We start from the raw sequence: 20,882 nt of genomic DNA on the forward strand, positions 1-20,882 counted from the left end.
TCCCTCCACTGCTCTTGCCCTTGGTCACCAGACACCCAATTGCAGGGACTCTAACCCATATAGCTCCTGGCCCAGCCCTGAGTGCTTCAATTCTGTGCACCCACCGGCACTGAGGATCAAGTCCAAACCTAACACGGCCAAGACAGGAAGTGGTACTCCTTCAGCTCCTCTTCCTGCCCCTCCTGGAGCTTAAAGTAGCCCAGAGGGAGAGAGATGCTTGAGGGGGGGACACTACGAGGTCTGAACTGGAAGTGGCCCCAGAGACCCACCCTCTTGGTGCATGTAAACAGGAGCCGGGGCGAGAGGGTGAAGGCTCTGCGGGGTGCAGACACAGCCCCATCAGAAGGGACCATGGTCACAGATGGTGCTAAGGGCCGGTCCCCTCTCTGCCCAGCACCCAGCCTGGCCCTGTCTATAGCCACAGTTTGTAAGGACGTCTCTTCTCACTGCCCTTGTGACCCCTTAACACTTTACCCTTGTGTCCCAGAAAGAAGCATGTTCATTGTTTAAAAAAAAAGTTTAGTAATTAAATGAACAGGTGTGTGTCCTGGGCGTGGGACTCTGAGGGACACCAGTTCCGGGCCTGTAATGGTAGCCCTGTGACGTTTCCCAAGCCTGCGGGGAGCTTATCCGTCTGTCCGCCAGAACAAACAAACAAGTCCCAGAAAAGTCATCTGAGCCGCCTCGCTCTGCTCCCTCCTCTCCTGGCAGCAAACGAGTCAGGCTGATGCCACAGGGTGAAACCCGGGCCGGGCGCCGGCGGCCCCGCGGGACTCGGTGGCTCCAGCTCCGCTGGTGCAGCCCCGCCGCCAGGTTATTTATCAGCCTGGGTGCCTGGTTCAGACCGGTTCCCGGAGTGTGCTGTGCGGGGCCAGGTTGTTTTCTTTTCTTTCTTCCCAAAGGGAATGCACCTGCGAACCCGGCCAGCTCGTCCCAGAAGCCACGCGCTGGATCCCTGCGGGCCGCCACCCCTGTGGAGGCCTCAAAGGTCCAGGGGTGGGACCTTTCTCCCGTTTTCCCTCTGGACGGATCCCTGGAGCATGGGAAGGAAGCCTGGGGCTCAGGGTCGGGGAGGGCGCCCCGGAGAGCATCTGCCTGGACTCTGGCCCTGACTCTGTCCTTCCTCAGACAGGGACATGCTGGCCGAAGTCCCCAGAGGAAGGGCCTTCACAACACTAGGTTGTGATGCCATGTTCCCGGGCTACTAACTGGGGCGGGATAGAGGTGAACACAGTCGGGCCGCTTTGTTCTGACATATTTGTCATTGTAGTCATCGTTTTTCTTTTGATTTTATGGGGTCCTGAAAGTACCAGAGCCCGAGTCTCCTGGGCTCAAGGGCAAGGCCCACCTGGTTGCCCCTCCCGCCTGTTCTTCCTTCTGCCAGGGTTCCCGGCGTGGAGCGTTACCGTGCGGCCTGATTCAGGGGTGCCGTGGCATGCCCTCCTCACCACAGGCCCGGGGTGGGCACCTTGCTGCCCCCCACCCACAGGCAGGAGGCTGAGAAACCAGGCAACCTGGCGAGAGTCGCGGGCACTGAGCCGGAGCCCGGCCTGCTCGCTCCCAGACCTGTCCTGCTCTCTGTGCTAAGTGCCCTTCACCCAGTGCGACGCTCCCCCGCCGCAGTTCACTGTGAGCCCAGCACAGCTGCCCCGGGCCTCTGTTAATCAGTAGCCGGGTGCACTCGGCCCAGTGGGCAGTACCAAGAGCAGAAAGTACGGTACAGAGAGAACGGCAGGCAGCCCTGGCACCTGGACCACTCTGTCCTCCTGTCCCCACCCCTCGTCTCACCAGCTATAACCGCCTCAGTGTTGTCTAGCTGTGAGGCAGACTGCTCGCTCCGGCCTCAGCTACCTCAGGCCCCTGACCACTGCTGGGCCAGACTTAGAAAAAGGCGTCCCTCCCTCAAGACCCTTGACTGCCAGGAAACTGGCACAGTAAACACAAATGTTTGAAGTCCAGGATGGGAATGGCTCCCCCTTCAATGTGTGATGTGCACATCCTGCCCAACCACACAGGGCAGCCCTGTCCAGGCCCCTGACTGTCCCAGCACTACTGTCTGCTCTTAAGGACTCTCTAATCTAAGTCGCGATAGGCCAGTCCTGGGAGAAGGCCGACGACTGAGGGGTTTGCAGAGGAAAGGAAGGGGTGGCGGGAAATGTCTCAGGCTGGCACCTGAGGGGAATGGAGAGACGCGTCTGAAGCTGAAGGCAGAATCTCAGGCTGCCTGGTGGGACGTGGTGGCCATGAAAGGACACAGGGGAGAGGCACCAGGCTATCTCAGGGAACAACACTTGGGGTCAGGAACACCCAGCACAGTGTGCCCTGACTGTTGCAAGCCCTGAGTCGAAGTTTGCATGGTGTAGATGTGAGCCGTCCCCAAAAAGCTCTCGTGTGGGACTCTACAAGGAAGTTCAGAGGTGAAACGATTGGGTGAGGGGAACCTCGGCCTCGCCTGTGCATTAATCCACTTGCTTGGGTTGACTCAAGGGTAACTGGAGGCAGGTGGGGTGTGGCCGGAGGAGGCAGGTCTTTGGGGGCTTGCCTTCGGGTTTGCATTCTGTCCCTGGCTGCAGTGGGTGGGGTGCTCTCTCAGCTGCCTGGTTGTCATGTTCTGAGCTGTTTCCCTCCTCCAGGCCCTTCTGCTGAGCTGCTGGGCAGCGCAGGCCCGGAGCCGTGGAGTCGGCCGGCCGTCTATGGACCGAGACCTCCGAAACCGTGAGCCCCAAGAGCTTGTCAGTTCTTCGGGTCACAGTGGTGGAAAAGCCGACTAAAACAAAGTTGTAATTAATTCTACTTGTGCAGAAGGGACAGGCAGGAAAGGGGTCCCTGAAGAGGGAACCTTTGGGGCTTCGCAGGATGAATAGGAATGCACTGTGCCAAGAACCCAGGAAGGACCCTGTAAAAGGAGCACAGAGAGGAAGGAGCTGCTCTGGAGGCCCGAGACACCAGGGGGAGAGGGCAGGGGAGCAGGAGGGCAGGGCAAGGGAGTGGGGACAGAAGAGGGGAGAGGAGGGTGGGGTCAGAGCTGCAGCGGCTGGGCTGGAGTGAGGGGTGCGAGGAGGTGAGTCTAGAGACCCCAGCCAGGGGCAGTGTGGCCCGGGGCTCTGCCTGTAGGACATGCGGCTCCAGCAGGGAGCTCCAGACCTGTCTCGCCCCTGCTCTGTTGATGAGGTCAGGTGACCCCTGGGAAGGGAGGAGGAGGCAGAGGAAGGGATGGGGTGGCGGGCCTCTGCCCTGAAATGAGCAGATGGCGGGTTGACCGAGACGGTCACCCCCACCCTCGCCGGGGTCTGCAGACCAGCTCTGCAGTGAAGTCACCACGCCCTGGGGAGGGGCCCAGGGCCCACGCAGGACGCTGGCAACTCCAGACACCTGTGGGGCCGGAGCGCAGGAACTCGGCTCAGCGCCCTTGGGACGCACGTCCCAGCCGGGAGTGGACCGAGGCCTGGGAGAGGCCTGCGCCCTGGCCTTCACGGCAGCTTTATGCGTAATGGCTGAAACTGGGGAGCTGCCGAGGTCTTTCAGTGGGCGAAAGACAGGGGACCCGGATCACACGGACCATGGAAAACAGTCCTGTTCGCAACTGAAAAGAAATGGAAAAGAGAGGCTAACGGTGCCTCATTATGCAAAAGAAGCCAGTTTGGAGAGGCCGCTGGCTGACCTTCCAGAAAAGGCAAAGCACCGCAGCAGGACGATCAGAGGCTGCCGGGAGTTGGGGTCAGGGCACCAGGACTTGGGGGGCACTGCGGCGACCTGATTCTGGGAGGAGCACGCCTCCCTGTGCCTTGTCCAGTTCCACAGAATGGCCGCTGGCAGGAGTGAACCCTAATAACCGGTGGACTCTGGGTGACGAGGGGCATCAAGGTGGGTTCTGACTGACCAGGGGCCACTCCCCTGCGGGGCAGGAAGACGGGCTTCTGCACCTTCTGCTGGGCTGAGCTGTGACACTGAAACTTCTCTCTACAGTGGTCTGAGCCAAGTCGTGCAGTAAATCCCTACCCCAACCCGGGGTTGGGCCTAGAAGGCCCTCGGAGAAGGGCCTGGGATGGGAGGGGACCGATGGTGACGGAGGAGCAAGGCTGGTGGTCTCCCTCCCCGGCCAGGGCGGCCGTGGACCGACTCTCTTGCCAGCGGGGAGCCCGGGCCGTCGGTGCTGTCTGTCCAGTGGGTCGTTTCCCTTCGTAGGTGCCACTGGGATAGCACGGTCCCTAGCGAGGTCGTGTGTCCTCTGTGGAGACTGCGATGTTTCCCCGAGGCTCCTGCTGGCACCTGTGGCCCCTGGTCGCTGCGGGAGCAGTGACTGTTCCAAGACGCGGCCTGGGCCTGGGCCACGCCGGCCTCCGAGGCTGCCACCCCTGCCACGGGCTTTGAGGTTCGCTGATTAAACGCCCCCGGAGGCGGCTGTGCGTTTTCTTCCAGTCTGCTCTCCCTCCCGGGTCCTGAGGGGCCACCCCAGCAACGTCTTTCTGTTTTGTTTTCTGCTACTGTGCTCAGAAGGCTGAGGACACGGTTCAAGAAAGGAACCCCAGCCCTAGCCAGCTAGCCGCTCCTCCCGGTCCCTCGCCCCTTGGTATCCCTGGCCCCCCACCTTTGCCGAGGTGCTAACCCCAGGACCCTGGAGGTGACTGGCAAGCTGCCACACTGCCTGGAAGCCGGTTGGAGACAGCACCACAGCCGGTGGGGCGTGGGAACCACGGGTTGGGAGCCACGGCCTAGAGGAATCAGTGTCTGCGTCTGCGGTTTCATTGTGGGTGTGCGCAGGCCGTGAAGCCAGGGCATTTGAGCCACAAGTGACTGCTCAGAAGGCCAAGTTGGCCCAAAGGGACATTGAGAGGGACACAGTCGGTAAATTTAGCAGCATTGATGTCCCCCTGGAAATCCAGGTGCTGCCAGCAAACAGGCTATGTGATGGGTCATCAGGGCCGGACCATGGCAGAATGTTCTGGAAGGAGCTGTGTAGGGCATCTGAGCCGGTGGAAGAGGGGTGGTCAAGGACTTTCCAGACTGACTGTGGTCAAGCTAAGGGGCGAGAAGGTCAGAGGACAAGTGGGGGCTTCACCTGCCCTCTCCTGGCTCTGCGCTCATTGTGCTGTTTCCCACAACAGAATTATTTACAGTCCGTCTTGATGAGCTCCCACATCTCAGAGGGACTTGACAAATTTTAGGTTCTGGTCATTGGAAAGAGAATCATCTTCACTTTTATCTGATGGTGTCTCTGGTGCATTTTCTTTCTTAAAAAATAATCGTTTTTCTATGACAAAAGTAATAGACCTGAGGCTGGGGTTGTGGCTTGGTGGTAGAGTGCTTGCCTAGCCTGTGGGAGGCACTGGGTTCAATTCTCAGTACTGCATTAAAAAAAAAATAATAATAAGTAAAGACATCATGTGCATCTACAACTACAAAAAAAAAAAAAAAAAATTAATAGAACCACAGAAGGTTGGGAAAACTGGGACAGAAAGACAAATAAAGCCCAGGTACCTCGGACCACAGAACAGCCAGCACGTCTCAGTGCTCTGTTAATGTGGCCGCCATCCCAGCAGCTTGCAAAGCTGAATTATGTGTTAAAATAGGAAAGCAGATTTCCTCAACAAATAATTGCAAGTGAAAAAAAAAATGGTGAACAGAAAAATCAAAGGTAAAAAGATTTAAATGGCAGATCAATCTGAGTGGATACCAATTCAAACAAACTTAAAAATTTTTTTTGAATTGATAAGATTATTGATGATATTAAAAAAATGTTGGGGGGTGTAATAATAGCGTTGTGGTGATGTTAAAGAGTTCTTATCTTTTCTGCATGCACGGATATTTAGATGGACTAGAAAGCTCTCTGGAATTTGCTTTATAATAGCTTAGTGGAGGTCGTGGTGGAATGAGATTGACCATGTTTTGATAATTGTTCACGAGATGAGTCTTCTGCTATATGTTTGAAATTTGCTATACTATGAAATTCTTAAAAATTAAAAAGGGAAGACAGGTGTGGTTGTGCAATCCTGTAATCCCAGTGGCCTGGGAGGCTGAGGCAGGAGGATCATGAGTTCAAACCCAGCCTCAGCAATTTAGAGAGGACCTAAGGTCCTAAGGCACTCAGCAAAACTCTGTCTCTTTTAAATGAAATGTAAAAAGGGGCTGGGGGATGTGATTCAGTGGTTAAGTGCCCCTGGATTCAATCCCTGGTACTAAAAAAATAAAAATATTAAAAAGGGGTTACGCAAGGGCTAAGACTGATTTTCTTCTGGTCCCAGGTACCCCAGGGCCTGGGAGAAAGTGCCCAGAAAAGTGTGCGCCTGCCAGTTCCCTGCAGACGCCCTCAGGGCCCACCAGGGGGCGCCCGAGACCGCACTAACCGACCAGGACCTGCTGGAGAACCGGCCGTCCCTGAGATCTCGGTGGGAAAGCTTGCATGCAGACTTGCCATGTGCACGAGGTGAAGGCCAGGGCCCGACGGCAGGAAGGCTGACGAAACTCTCACGAGGGGAGCTGGGCTTTCTGTTGCTTTCTTACCCAGGTGCCACTTCAGAGGATTTTCTTTGGCTTCTTTGGTCGCATCCTGCCAAGGTGCACGTGTGCCTGCCTGTGTGCACACCCAAGGAGTCAGACCAGGACCATGAGCTGGTAGTTCCCTGGAGAAAAGAGCAAAGACTGGTCCTCCCCACTCTCTGGCTCCCTGTCTCGCAGGTGATGTCTTCTGCTCACACCATGATTCACATCCACCATGACGTGACACAACCAAGGGACTCTTACGAGAGCCTGAAACAAGGGGGTTGCCAAATCTTGGACTCTTGGCCCCCCAAACTGTGAGCTAAACAAACCTCTTTTCTTCATAAAATACCCAGCCTTTGGTATTTTATTACAGCAATGTTTGCCAGTGGTTAACCAGTGATTCCATTCCAGGTTAACCAGGTGATAGGGAATTGGGAATTGGGGGTGGCTGTTAAAAGGTATGGGGATTATGGAATTAGATGGTGGTGCTGGTTGCACAACATTGGGAATATGCTAAAAAACAGCAAATGAAACACTTTAGAATGGCTAAAATGATGAGGAGAAATAAGACTGGAACCAGGAGCCATCTCTCAGCCGGGAGGTGGTGGGTGTCTCAGGGCTCACCCTAGGAACTGTGGGAAGAGCAAGACCGGAAACCTGCTCCCGGCAGCCCTGGCCCTCAGCACTCCACTGCGATGCGTTGTCCCTGTCACTGGGCCCTTGCTCTGTCCTCATCCTGCTCTACCCACCAGGCTCCCTTCTTCTGTCTTCCGTGCTCTGGACGTGGCCGCCTGTCTGTGCTCCCTCTCTGACCTTCTGGTCTGTTCTGTTGGCGCCTCTTCTCCGGCTCACCAGTGCTCAGTCCTCGAGCCCCTTCTCTCCTGGCTCCACTCCAGGTGTTCTCAGTGGGCGTCAGGACTTCGGCACCCTCTGGCCATCAGTCCGGCCCCAACTGTCCCCTTCCCGTGGACTCTGGGACTCCAGGGCTGCCCCTCAGCCTCTCCACAGGAGGCCCACTAGGAAGCCCAGGCCCAACTCCTGCCATGCTGCCCACCTGCCAGGCAGGCCTGCTCCTCCCGACTTCTGACCCTGGCCATCCGCAACCCCGTCCTGCCCGCCTCTCAGGCCCGTGCTGTTGGGTCCCCGGCCCTTTCTCACATTCGACGTCCAGTCTGTCAGGCAGTCCCGTAAGCTCTATGGCCACGGTGTTCCAGCTCCTCGCCACCCCCACCTCTCACCTGTCACCTGTCACCTGTCACCTTTGCCCTCCACACAGCTGCCGGAGTGAGCCTCTAATCAGGAGTTGGCTCCTGTCCCTCATCTGCTCAAAGCCTCCTGGAGCCTGCAGGTCACTCAGAGGAGAAGCTGAGGAAAGCAGCAGGCCCTCAGGCCCCTTCTGAGCTGAGCCCCCATGGTGGGCTGGGTGTGGCCATCCCCAGAACCTGTGAGCCTGCTGCCTCGTATGGCAAAGGGACCTCTGCAGACGATGAGGGATCTCGAGTGGGAGATGGATCTTACATGTGGCCACGGAGTCTTTAGAAGAGGGAGGCAGAGGGAGATTTGGCCCTGGGAGGGAAGGCGAGGTGTCTGCAGGGAAGTGACGGGGACCCTGGCTGTGCCCGTGGCAGAGGTGAGGAGCAGACTCCTTTCTGGAGGCAGCAGCCTAACCCAGCCCCTGGGATTTGGCCCTCGTAAGACCCATTTCCGACCTTCAGAAAGCTGAGACTAGATGTGCAGTTTTAAGCCACCGGGCCTGTGGTCATCTGCTGCAGCCGCACTGGGTTCCGCTGCCCCATGCCTGCGGCTTGGACCTCATGACCGGATCTCCGACACCCTGCTCCCCCAGTGCTGGCTCCACAGGCCCGGTGGGTACAGGCCTCCAGGCGCCTGCTCGCTGCCCCTGATGCCCGGACACCCTTCCCAGGTCAACCCTTCCCTCCTCTCCTCAGGGCACGTCCAGAGCCACTTCTCAACAAGGCCCCCGCTGACCACTGCATCTAAAATCCCCGCTGCCTCTGCTCCACTCCTCTGCCGGCGCCCCGGACGCCCGGCCCTCGCCGTCTCTGATCCCTTCCCATGGCTTGCGCTTACCTCCCAGCACCCAGCCCTTGACTTGCTTTCAGGGTTAGGGCAGAGCAGAAGCCTCCCGAGAGGGGGGCCTGTTTATGTGGGTGTGTGGGTGTTTTCCAAGTGCCTGGGGCAGTGCCTGGCACACAGGAGTGGTCAGGACACATGCGTGGGACCGGTGGACAGAGGGGACTTCTGTCCCTTCCTGTCAGTCGGGAAGCCTCAGCTGCAGGCCTCTCCTCTGCAGTTGGTCCTGTCCCTCATCCTCCATCAGCAGAGAGCAGCTCTGAAGATCCAGTTCCACCTACATAGTGTACTGGATTGACTAGAGTCCCCCCAAAATTCAGGGGGGACTTCCTGGGATCTCATGATACAACCTTATTTGGAATGAGGGTCTTTGCTTCTGTGTTCAGTTAGGATGAAGCTGTACTGGAGTAGTGTGGTCTCTAATTGATGGGCCCAGAGTCCTTATGAGAGGAGAAGGGACACAGATGCCCAGAGGAAGAGGACATGAGGCAGGGGTGAGGACAGGCAGCCCTGCATTCAGTCACGCAGCACCCAGAGCTGCCAGCAGCAACCAGCGGCCGGCCAGAGCACGTGCAGCTTCTCCCTCTCAAATTCCAGAAGGAACCAACCTTGCCACACCTTGATTTTGGACTCCAGCCTCAGAGAATAAATTTCCACTGTCTTAGGCCACCCTGTGTGTGGGACCCGTGACAGTGGCCACAGGAAATGCACACGAATGGTGCATGTGAAACCCTCTCCGGGATCAGAGTGCATCCCCCCAATGTCCCCTTGGCTTTGAAACTGAACATTCTGAGGAATATGAGTTTGAAATGCAGCAATAATCACCCCTCTGGGTCTCTCTGGAACTTTCTCCCAGAGCCCATTAGTACTTACGGGAAAAGGCAGGCAAACAATGGAAACTCAGGAAGATAAAAGGAAGAGGCTAGAAAGATGTCACCTGCCAAGCCAAAGAGATTAGTTTTCTTTTTTTTTTTTTTTTTTTTTTTTTGCGGTACTGGGGTTCAAACTCAGGGCCTTGTGTTTGCGAGGCAAGCACCCTACCAGCTGAGCTATCTCCCCAGCCCAAGAGATTGGTTTTCTAGATTCACCTCATTATGCGCGGGTGAACGGAGGAGGGTGGAACGGGAGAAGGTGCAGCCGAGACTGTGGTGCCAACGTACGGGGTCGTGGGGTGAGAAGAGGATGATCATGATTCTTGGGAGGGTGGATAAGGTGGTTTCTGGTGGCCAAGTCAGCTCCTGTGGACACGGGGTCTCAGAGGCTAGGAACACGTGGCCTGCGCACATGGTGGCCTAGCGCTCAGCACTGAAGGGCAGGGGGCGCTGACCCATGCTGCTGCACGGTGGACCGCAGGCACGTTACACTGAGTGGGATCAGCCAGGCACTGGTTCGGTTATCTGAGGTATGTAGGGTGGTCAAGTCCCCAGAGACGGGCAGCAGGACGGCGGTGTCAGGGGCTGCAGAGGGAGCGCGGGAGGCACTGTCTGATGGGTGGAGTCAGTTTTGCAAGATGAGCTGAGTTCTGGAGTTGGATGGTGGGATGGCCGTGCGGCCATGTGAGCACACTCAGCTCGACAACTTAAAAGTGGCGAAGATGGGAATTGCCAGGCTGCAGGGCAGAGTGGCTGCCCGGCGTGTGTGAGCCCTGGGTTCCATCCCCGGCAGCGCAGGAAACCCAAACCCAAAGCAGACCCAAGATGGTACGTGTTCTGGTATGTGCGTTTTACCATGATTAAAAGAAAAAGTTACAAGGCACATTATTTAAAATATGATTTGCATATGCATATGGAAGAATGGGGAGATTTAGCAAGAACAAACAAACGAACACACAAAAAACCTCTAAAAATCTCTGCCAGGAATCATTTCCAAGTGGCAGTATTATAGGTGGTTGTTATATCCTTGAATTTTTCTTTATTTTCAAAATTATTTTTTAAAACAGAATATATCATTTTCATTTTTGTTAAGAAAGATGTTAAGCCCACACACGGTGGATAGAGTGCTATCGTACACCTTGCGTGCCTGTCACCCGCTTCCGCCCGTCTCAGTCAATCTCGCTTCACCTACACCTGCCCGTCATGCCTCACTCCTGTCTCCTGTTATTTTGAAGTTAGTCTTAGCACCATGCTATCTATATGCAACAGACTTCCAGTCTAGTTCCAACCATTGCTGGAGGGAAACGGCCTGGGTCTCCATCATCTGCGTGGAGGCGGGGACTGAGCCTACCCAAGGCAGGTTCAAGGGCTCCTGCCCTCTTATCCAAGCAAGGGGTCCAGGGCGTCAGCTTAAAAGGGGGAGATCTGCAATGCCAGGCAGGAGCCTGGTTTAATTTTGATATTGTGATGAAATTCATGACATGAAAATTCCTACTCAGATCATTTCAAAGTGTAAAATTTGATGTCTTTACATTTGTCATGAGTAACCACTTCTATCTGGTTCCAGAACTTTTTCATTACCCCAAAAGGAAGCCTGTCCCTCCGAAGGAGTCAATCATTCACTCCTTCCTCCTGTGCCTGGTGGCCATGATCTGCAGTCTCTGTGGAGTTACCTCTTCTGGAGTCTTGAGTCACGGGGTCACCCACTGGGTGTCCTCTCGTGTCTGATTTCCTCACTTAGCACGGTATCTTCAGGGCTAGTCATGCCGTAGCATTGTGTATCAGAACTTCGTTCCTTTTTATGGCCAAGTGACATTCCATTGTACAGTAGCCACATTGTCTTTATCCATCCATCAGTTGATTCAGTTGATGGGTGTTTGGCTTTTCTCTACCTCTTGGCTCTTGTGACCAGTGCTGGTAGGAACATCTCGGTACATGTTTTTGTTGGATTTGTTCAATATTAAAGGGATAATGTAAAGTCTTACCTGAAAGAACGAAATAAAAATTGCCCAAGTGTGGCACAGGAAGCTCCGTGGCCCAAATTGGGAGCGTGCTTCACTTGCCTCTCTGTAAGGACCGGCGTGTGTGCACCTCCCAGGAAGAGCCAAGGGATCTTGTTAGAGTGGAATTTGCTCAGCCTGCCCCAGAGGCCAGGAGCGCTTCACCATTCCTTTTGGAGGACGAGTCCAGTTCCTGGAAGGAATTGTTGGAAGACCAGCCCCATCCCGTGTGGATCAGGCACAGCTCTGAGGGATTGCAGGTTCCATAGGAAAGGTAAGGCCTTGGGTTTAAGTCTTGGTCTTGTTATTTCCTGACCCGATGGCCAAGGTTCATTACTTCCCTGCCCAGGACCTGTGTCTACTCCCTATAAAGAAAACCATGGAGACAGGAATGGCTTTTTGGATGAAATGAGATAATATGGTGGTAACTGCTGTGTGGTAGATGCTTGGCTGACATTTTCAGGAGCCACAGGAGGCCGAAGTGACCACAGCAGGTGGTACGGGTGGGTCCAGGGCTCCAAGGTCGCCTGCAGGACCTGAATTGAATGTGCTTGAGGCAGAAACAGATTGAAACATGAAGCAGTGTCCTCTTAAATTTTGACGGAGAGGATCCAGAAAGGGTAGGACAGGCCAGAAGGAGGGAGACACCCACCGTGGAGGGACGCAGGCTCAAAGGCGGCACCCCACAGCATCACAGATCTCCCTGTCTGGCCCACATCATGTCCGTAATCAGGCCGATGAGAAGTATGTGCTTTGAAAGAAAGAAAAAGAGGCCACTTCTTATCAGGGGGATTTTCTCTGAGCTCTTCCCACATGGAGTTCCCGGATTGCAGGGAGTGTTGTGGAGAAAAGGCAGTAAAAGTGATGAAGAGGCTGAGAGCTGAGGACCAGGCAAGAAGAGAGGGCGGCTTGGCCTTAGGATAGACCTGGGGGAGTCCTGGCCTCGAGCTGGCAGGTGTGAAGGGTCCCGGGGGGAGGAGACATCGAGGAGAGTCTGGAAGGATGGAAGGAGGAGCGATGCTGTGGAAAGAGTGGCAGGCGGGTTCAAGATGATTTCTGGGCAGAAAGCCCGCTGAGGAAAGTAATGGCCTCGCAGGGCCGCGACACGCCCTTGCTTGATGGAGCTGGAGTTCTACCTCAGGAGCTGTTCCACAGGAGTGACTGGGATGCCTCCCCTCCAGGCTCTTCGCCTCTTTCACGAATTTATTTGGAAAGGCTGGTGTGGATTTGCAGCCCAGGCCTTCCGGGCTGTGGACAGGTCGCTGGCCCATCAGCACGGGCTGGAGGAGAGCTTACCGAAGGCCAGCAAGCCTGTCCCTGCTCCCTCCAGGAGCAGCTCAAATAGCAGAGAGGACTGGGTGAGGGTCCTCGGAATCTCAGGGGTGAAAACCAGGGGGCTTCCTGCCTGTTCTCCAAGCTGAGCAGACACGTGACCCGTGCTTTGGGGCTGGTTTCTTCAATTGACAGTGTCCCTCTGTCTCAGGGGTCCGGAGGCTTCCACATTTCTGACCAGTCCAGTGTAGTTGCAGGACGGTTTCATGTCTACTACTTTCTTTATTCCCTATTGTTTGTTGAAGTTAACTTTGAGGGTGGGCAGAAGCATTTCGGATCTGGGATTTGCAGGAATGATTGGAACCGGAGATAAAACTTTGGTAGTTGTCCCCACGTGGAGGTGCTGAAGCCCTGATTGGGGGGTGAGCTCATGGAGGATGTGGAGGTGAATGAAGAGGACACTTGGGCCTGAGCTCTGGAGTGAGTCTGGGGGAGCTGGAGCAGGAAGGGGAGGAGGAGGAGGAGGGGCAGAAGAAAGGGGAGGAGAAGCCGTGGGATGGACACATGTTCCCATAAGCATTTCTCAAGCGTCTGCCATGTTCCCAGCACCACTGGGGCTCTGGGGCAGGACAGGGAAAGGCCCGTTTCTACCCTCAGGGAGACTCCAGTCTGACAAAGGAGACAGGAGTCTGATGCCATCGACAGACTGGTCCACAGGTGTGCTGGGGTCCAGTTATGGTGGCTGAGACGTGGAAGAACATCCAGACTCTACTGGGTGTTGAGAGGGAGTTCCCAGAGCCTGGGACACTGGAACTGAGCCTCAAAAAATAATCGAGTGTTGTAAAGGAGGAGGAAGAATATTCCAGAACCTACAAGAGAGGTGTGACTGAGAATTGCAGACTTAGGTGGGACCCACGGTGGTGGGGGTGCCAGGGATCTCTGGCAGACGTGGGAAACTTGTGTTTGAATTTGATCCCGAGGGTTGTGGCCACTGGGTCGGGGGTGGACAAGACAGATGGAAACCAGGCCCTCCAGGAGCTTCCACCTGGGGAGGGGAAGTTGCCCCTGTCTGAGGGCAGAGAGCATCTGGAGCACGATACACTCCTGATTCTGGAATTTCACCTGTTCGCTTCCCAGGAGCAGAGTCGGCAGTCACCAGGGAGCTGGTGATCCCCAGGCCTGGCCCCCTTCCAACCTGGGCCATTGGGACCTGCCTGGGATGTTCCGCCTGGCCTGGTGTTCACGGTGCTCCTAGCTGGGAAGGAAACTCCTCGTTCCCTCCCGTAGGCACATTCCCTCCTGCTGGTGGAGAGGGCACGTCCCTTACCTAGAGCCTGGCTGGCTGTTTTGCTTTCCCCCGGGACCAAGCAGTTCCATTAAGGGCAGGTGTCAGATCTTGTTTTCTGGGTAGGGGAGGCCACCTTCCATTGCCCTCCTACAGGGGCCTCCTGGTCCTGGGGGTGGATCCTGGAGGGCTGTGGACAGAGGCAATTGTCCAGCTGGGGAGTCCGCAGCTCCCCTGCAGGCCCTGGACTTGGCTGACCTCTGACCTCAGGGTCAGCTGGATGAGCGGGGCTTCCACAGTCCCTAATAAGCTCTTAGGTGCCAAGGTGTGCCTGTGACTGGTCAGCCAGGCTGGAAGGACACTCACTCCTTGAACCCCTGAGTGTCTGGCTTTAGAAGCCATCAGAGAAACCCCCATCAACACAGGCAGCTTTGATGGTGACTAAGAAGAGGGACCTGGGGCCAGACTGCTGGGGTACAAGTGTCACTTTGTCACTTAGCAGCTGTTGACCCTGGGCACTTCACCTCTTTGGACCCCCGCTTCCCCGTTCTATCAAAGGTGTCATGACAGCACCCCCTCACAAAACCTGTACGAGGACTGAATGGCTCAGCGTTCGTAATGTCCTCAGCATGGTGCCCGGCAGCGGAGGGTCTCTAAGTTTTTGTCACATAAACCAAACAAAGGAGGGTGATGCTTGGAAGGGTGCTGACTCCATTCTTTCCGTCCCGAGCAGCGTGTCAGTGTGCATTCAGCGCCTGGTGACCTTGTTCCCAGGTGCAGGGTGGGTACTGCCTTACAAGACTCTGCCCCACGCACTGCCTGGTACCTTGTGGAGCACCTGGCTCCTGAGGCTCTGGATAAATGTGGGGCACATGAACCGATTCATAGAACACCCCCCTCCTCAAGTTAATAGTGTGTTTCTGGAAAAATGAATCCTGGAGAAGCAACCTTGATGGTAATTCCCAAAGGATTTTTAAAGCTGGAGGCACAGTTCCAGAGCCTTCCCATCAGGGCAGCCTGTGCGGCTGGGAGCTTGGTGGGCCTCAGGGTGGGCACGGAGAGCGCGTGGCCATGTGGAAGGTGCTTGCGAAGCCAGGGTGGCTCCTGAGGAAGAGCCAGGAGAAGCCACTCAGCCAGCGGTGGTGTCCCCAGTGCGGCCTGGGAAAGGGCCCGTGCTTTCTGGTGGAGCCCTGTGGTGGACCAGCTTCTTGGAGTTCTCAGAGCTGAGTGCAGTGGATGCAGGGACGCGATAGCTGGCAGCTGGTGCAGGAGGCCTGGGGCCTGCTCCCTGGCAGGTTGGGCGGGGCACCACCGCAGAATAACCCCGCTTGGAATCAGGAATCAGCTAATCTTGCCTGCAGTGTGGGTCAAGGCTGCTGAGGCCCCAGCTCAGTGTCCCCTTCACCGACACCCAGAGGGGCTGATCAGGCTAGAGGACTGTCATCACCACCTTGGCTGGCCTCCCAATCAGAGTCATCTGGGAGGAAGGGGTGGCGATGGTGACCCTGCTGCACATTGGAAGCCTGAATGTGACCGCTACAGAGGCAGCGGGCTGGCCTCAGCGGGCACCTAAAGGCCCGGTCAGATCACGCACCCTGTGATTTGCTGCTGGTGAGCAAGCCCCACCCTCCCTGGTCCCCACGCGGAGGCCAGGGAGGGTGGGGCTCCCAGGACGGGAGGACCTGGAGTCCGACTTCAGCTGAGGCCAAGGCTGATGGCTGAAATAATAAAAATTGCATCTTCAAATACGGGAGGAACGGGGAGCTGGCTGCTTGCCTGGATCAAGCCTGCTGGCACAAACTTAAACTCTTTATCTTTGGGAAAAACTTGGAAAATAAACTCTTTTAAAGCAGCGCTCCGAGTCACTTGAGGAGTTTGCTCATTCACTTGTTCATTCATTCAGCAAGCACATACCGAGGCCCGGCCGGCCAGACAGGCTGCCTGCGGATCGCAGTTGGGCGTGGGGGGGCAGACGGAGACACAGACAGATAATTAAAAGCAACAGGCAGGCGAGTGTCGAGCTGCGTGCGTGGTTGTGGGGAGACTGGAGACGTGTCTTCCAGCTTGGGGGGCAGGCACTGACTTGGGGAAGGCTTTTTGGAGGAGGTGATGCCTGAATCAGGTAGTGAAGGCTGAGAAAGCAGAGCAGCAGGGTGTTGGGGCAGAGGATATCGGAGCAAAGACCCAAAGGCAGGAAGAGTTGTGTGTGTGTGTGTGTGTGTGTGTGTGTGAAGAATCATGCAGCTGGTGCATTAAATGAGAGGTAGGAGCACAGGGCATGAAGAGAGGAGCCTGGGGACATCGAGCTGCTAAGGAGAGGAAACTGGAGTCACCTTTGCCCCAAGACCTGAGTAGATCTCTTATGACTAGAGAAACCCTGTTCCAAGTAGCTGAAGTACAGAACGATGTTCTTGGTTTCCAAAGGTGAAATGTGCAAGGAGAGTCTGTTTCAGGCAGACCTGTATCCAGGTGCTCATGTCAAAGGAGTGGGCCTCTCCTTTACCTCAGTATGGGTTTCATTCTCAAGTGGGAAAGGTGCTTGCCAACACCTCCAGTCTCCTGGCCTGTTGATCAGAGAGCCCAACAGAGAGTGCCACATCGGGGCAGTTTGGGCAGAATCCGTCACTGGCTGGAATTGAGTCACCAGCTCACCCCTGAACTGGTTCTAGAGTTTGAGTTACAAGACTTGGAGGCAGTAGGTGGGGCGACCGTGTGAATTGAGGGGAGGGGAGGAATGATTTCCTCCAAGTGAAGTGAGGGGTCTGTGGTCAGAGGGGCAGTGGGCTCTGGGCAGGTGTCTGATTCCACTTGCATGAAATGCCCAGAAAGTGAAGCTCCACAGAGAAGATGCTGATTGGAGGTTGCCAGGGGCTGGGCGGGGCAGGGGCAGGGGCGTGGCCGCTTCATGGGTGGGTGGTTTTCCTTGTGGGCTGATGAAGGCGTTTTGGAACTAGACAGAGATCGCACGACATTGCAAATGTATTGAAAGTCACCCAGTGTTCACTTAGGAATGGTGAATTTTACAGTCGGGAATCTCACCTCAACCAGAAAATGAAAAAACAGTGGCTGTCCCTTCCACCTCAGTCCCCTGCCTGCCCAGGCATCCTGGGCTCTTCCTCATCTGAGGGTCTTCTAGGTGATGTAAATTCTTCTTTTTTTCCTTTCTTTCTGTTTGGGACCCGGAGTGGATTGAGTTTAAGCCAGAGGCTGTTGTACAGGGTAGTTCTGGGTGTGGTCACTGGCAGGGCTACTGCCCACTTTGGGGACCATGGAAATGCCTGATGCTTTGTCCAGAGGCAGATTCCTGTGTTTTCATGAGACCTGGTAGGGTGAGTCCCAGTGCCGTGCCAAGGACATCTTGCTCAGAGGCGGGGCTCTGACGGGCACTGTGGGTGGACGTGGGAGCCGTGCTACTGTTGGCCTCCCAGCTCTGGGTGGTGGGGAGGGGGCTGTCACTCCTTAGGGTCCAGGCTGCTCTAACTGACTGGGGAGACTTGGAGTGCCAAATTTCCATTGTCGCTTGGCACTGGGAAACTCAGTGGCCCCTCCTGGAGAAAGACTGGCCCGGGAAGAGCTATTCACACTGGAATGTGAAGGTGACAGGATTCGTGTCGCTCCCCGAGCCTGTCACATCCTGCAGCGCTGGGGGGCAGAGCCAGGAGCTGTCTGAGGCTCCCAGAATGAGCCTGTGCTGTCTCCTTTTGGAACCAGTTTCATCTGAAAGTCTCTTCTTCGGGTTGCTCAGCAGGAATCGGCTGTGGTGGCACAAGGACTCTGGATCCCCAGCCTTGCTGGCACTGGGTTCTTCTGGCCAGGAAGCAGGGTCTGGGCCTTCGGGCTGAGCTGTGCTCTCTGCTCCTGCTTTTAGTTGAGATGGGCTAGTCTGCAGCCTGGGTCTTGTCTTGGGGTTGCTTCAGGGATTTGCAGACATAGTCTTGGGCCACTAGTACCCACCTGCATTGGGTTACCTGGAGTTCCGGGCCTTATGTACTTAGCTGACTGGGTCAGAATCTCAGAGTGATATTACAAACTCCTATTGGGGATTTGTCCCCAATAACTTCTATGCTGAAGTTAGAGAATAGCTGGGATAGGGACCCACTTTTTACTTCAAAAGTCTAAGGATTTTCCCCATTTTCAGCCCTGCTGGCCTGTTGTAGGGTGGAAATTCTCACAGGTGTTGGGTTCTGGCAGAGAGTGTGGTCTGGATGCTGGCCTGGGGGTCTGGCTTCACATCCTGACCCCACACCTACCAGCCAAGGGACTCTGGAGAGGCCACTGCCCTTCACTGGCCCCTCATGTCATCATCTATAAACAGGGGTACGTACCAAGACTGCCCCTTGCAGGGGCCCCCATAATTTGAGTCCATGGAATGTGACCCTTTTTGGAAATAAGGCCTTTGCAGATGTGATTAAAGATCCCCAGATGAAATCATCCTGGATTTAGGGTGGATCCTATATCCAATAACTGGTGTTCTTAGGAGAAGAGGGGAGGATACAGAGAGAGAAACACACAGAAAGGAGAAGGCCGCACAAAGCCAGAGGCCGAGTGTAGGGAGGCTGCCACGGAGGCTGCGAGAGACTGGAAAACTTCTCCTCTAGAGACTTTGCAGGGAACCCGGACCTGCCAACATCTTGAGGTTGCACTTCTGGCCTCCCGAACTGGAAGAAACTAGTTTTTTTTGTTTGTTTGTTTCAAGACACCCCGTTTATGGTAATTTGTTATAGCAGTCTCATTTTAGGAAAGAAAAGCTCCTTGTCCAGGGACAGTTTGGTATGCGTAGTAGGTGCTCAATAAACATTCACCGTTGTCCCTGTGCTGCCTTCCCTGGGGACATCACGGGCCTCACATCAGGACAGCTCTAGAACCCTTTGGAGGGGCAGCCAATGGCCTGGGGGGACCCATGTGTCCAGGGAGCATTCCAGGTCTTCATGGGCACCTGCGGGTGCTTTGTGTCATCCTGCCCTCCTGACTGGAGCCCCTGAGGACAGAGCCAGAGGGAGAGGACTCAGGAGGCTGAAGCGGAGGCTGGGGAGGAACGTTCACTGCCGTGAATCACGGTGGGCAGGCCGACTGCAGCCTCGCTGACACATCACACCCAGGGGGAGGACAGAGTTTGCCTCATGCAGCTCGTCAAACACACTGTCCTCTCCAGCACCGCCCAGGGCCTCGGCGTGGCCCAGAGGGAGCTGTCCCCACCCCACCCCTGCCCAACCTCTCTAGTGCGCCCCTCCCCTGCACACGCCGCGGGACAAGCAGACCCTTGGAGCCAAGACTCCAGTGGCGGTTTATTATTTGGATACTTTTGGGGCGAGGCAAGCAGTTTCCACTTCCCCAAGGGCAGCCGAGTTGTAAAGCCTGGAATACTTGCTGCGCATCTGCCACAGCTGCGCGGGGCGAGCGCGCTGGGATCAGCTTCGGAGGCTTCGTTCCCAGGGCTGGAGTCCCACTCTCTCCTGCCTCCGTCTATAAAAGTAATAGTTTACAGATGGGGAAACTGAGGCCCAGAGGATTTAAGGACTTGCTACGCACCTCCGGGTCAAAGAGCATCTTGGCACGAGCCTGGCTTGGAACTGAGAGTTTGTCCTGGGCCAAATTCCGCTGTGCTTCCTGGACCAGGGTCCTCACCCTCTGCTTCTGCTGGGGGAATCGGCTCCTCTGCTTCTGGTTTGTGGCCGATGCATCAGGGCTCCAGGCCCCTAGAAACGACTCTATTTTTTTTTTTTTTTGGCGCTTGGGATGGAACCCAGGGCCTTGTGCATGCTGGGCAGGGGCTGCACCCCTGGGCTGCACCTCCAGCCCCCACAACTCGATTTTCTTTGCCTCTGCTTTCTGAGAGCAGTGGACAGCTGCAGTTTAGCTCTACGGGCTCGCTCCACGCCCACCCAGCCTTTGGAGGTGAAGGAAAACTTCCCCAGGCTCTGGATTTTGACTTTTGCCAGATGACTGTGCGCTGGAATGTTAGGAGAGCCCTCTTGGGGCAGGACGTCCAGCATCCAGCATGGTCCTTGAGCATCGGAGGCACATCTAGCCCCTATCCTGTCCTCCATCCCCCAGGGGAGAGGATTACAGCTTCACTACGGTGGAGCCAACTTGGTCCATGGACCTTGACTGGGGATCTGGAATGTGGGCAGGGCTAGCTGGAGCTCCCAAGGCTCCTGCTTATTTATTTTACCATCAGAACTTGAAGCCAATATTTAGGCATCACCAAGGCGACAGCGCAAATCTCCCGGCCCTTGGCCTCTCTCCAGCCCCACATGGTGGGGGTGAGGGCAGTGGGGGGGGGGCGAGGAAAATGAGTCAACTGTTCCCCCCCCCCCTCCACCTGGGAAAACAGTGACCCAGAAAACAACTCCCAGCTCCTCTTACAGGGTGATTGTTCTTTCTTCTGGTCCCACGACTGAGCACTTTGAACAAAAGCAGAGCAGAGTCGTACAAGATCGCCATGCGGATATTTTATCTTGGCTGTTGTGGCTAGAACTTCAGGTTTTCCAGACTCCTTGTTGAGGTTCAACGTACAACGAGTGGCGTGCAGAGTGTGAGTGTCCAGTTCTCACAAGCCCTGTGTGTATTCCCAGAGGAGCACACTGTCTTTAGTGCCCGGATCGAGGGTCAGCTCGTGACCAGCCCACAGGGTCCCCTCCTCCCGCCTTGCCGCTGGACCCCCACGGTGGGCGGTAGCCAGGCTTCTCCCAGCCTAGCTGTTTTTGTACTTTGTATAAACGGAATCATACACTCCGTCCTAGATGGGTCCAAGCCAATAGTGTTCTTCGGCTTGAGTCCCCCTTCTCCATCTCTCCTGCTCAGGGAAGAGAGGACACGCAGGAGGAGCAGGCATTTCCACAAGCGCACAGGACATGTGGTGCACAGCGTTGCCGACAT

At 55.7% G+C, this 20,882-nt stretch overlaps 1 protein-coding gene across 2 annotated transcripts; it reads left to right on the forward strand.

Annotated features, from left to right (window-relative positions):
* The first annotated feature begins 749 nt into the window (after positions 1 to 749).
* On the forward strand, positions 750 to 6,824 carry LOC124960124 (uncharacterized). 2 transcript variants are annotated; one of them, XM_047518690.1, is made up of 3 exons: positions 750 to 996; positions 2,634 to 2,715; positions 6,243 to 6,824. In XM_047518690.1, the coding sequence occupies exons 1-3, from the start codon at positions 906 to 908 to the stop codon at positions 6,796 to 6,798; spliced, it is 729 nt and encodes a 242-aa protein (XP_047374646.1). In that variant the 5' UTR covers positions 750 to 905; the 3' UTR covers positions 6,799 to 6,824. The 2 variants fall into 2 exon arrangements, 1 of the variants encoding a protein (XP_047374646.1); XR_007104038.1 differs by lacking the exon at positions 2,634 to 2,715.
* The last annotated feature ends 14,058 nt before the right edge of the window (positions 6,825 to 20,882 follow it).

This window comes from Sciurus carolinensis, chromosome 1 (genome assembly GCF_902686445.1).
Source record: "Sciurus carolinensis chromosome 1, mSciCar1.2, whole genome shotgun sequence".
In the NCBI taxonomy this organism is placed as follows: domain Eukaryota; kingdom Metazoa; phylum Chordata; class Mammalia; order Rodentia; family Sciuridae; genus Sciurus; species Sciurus carolinensis.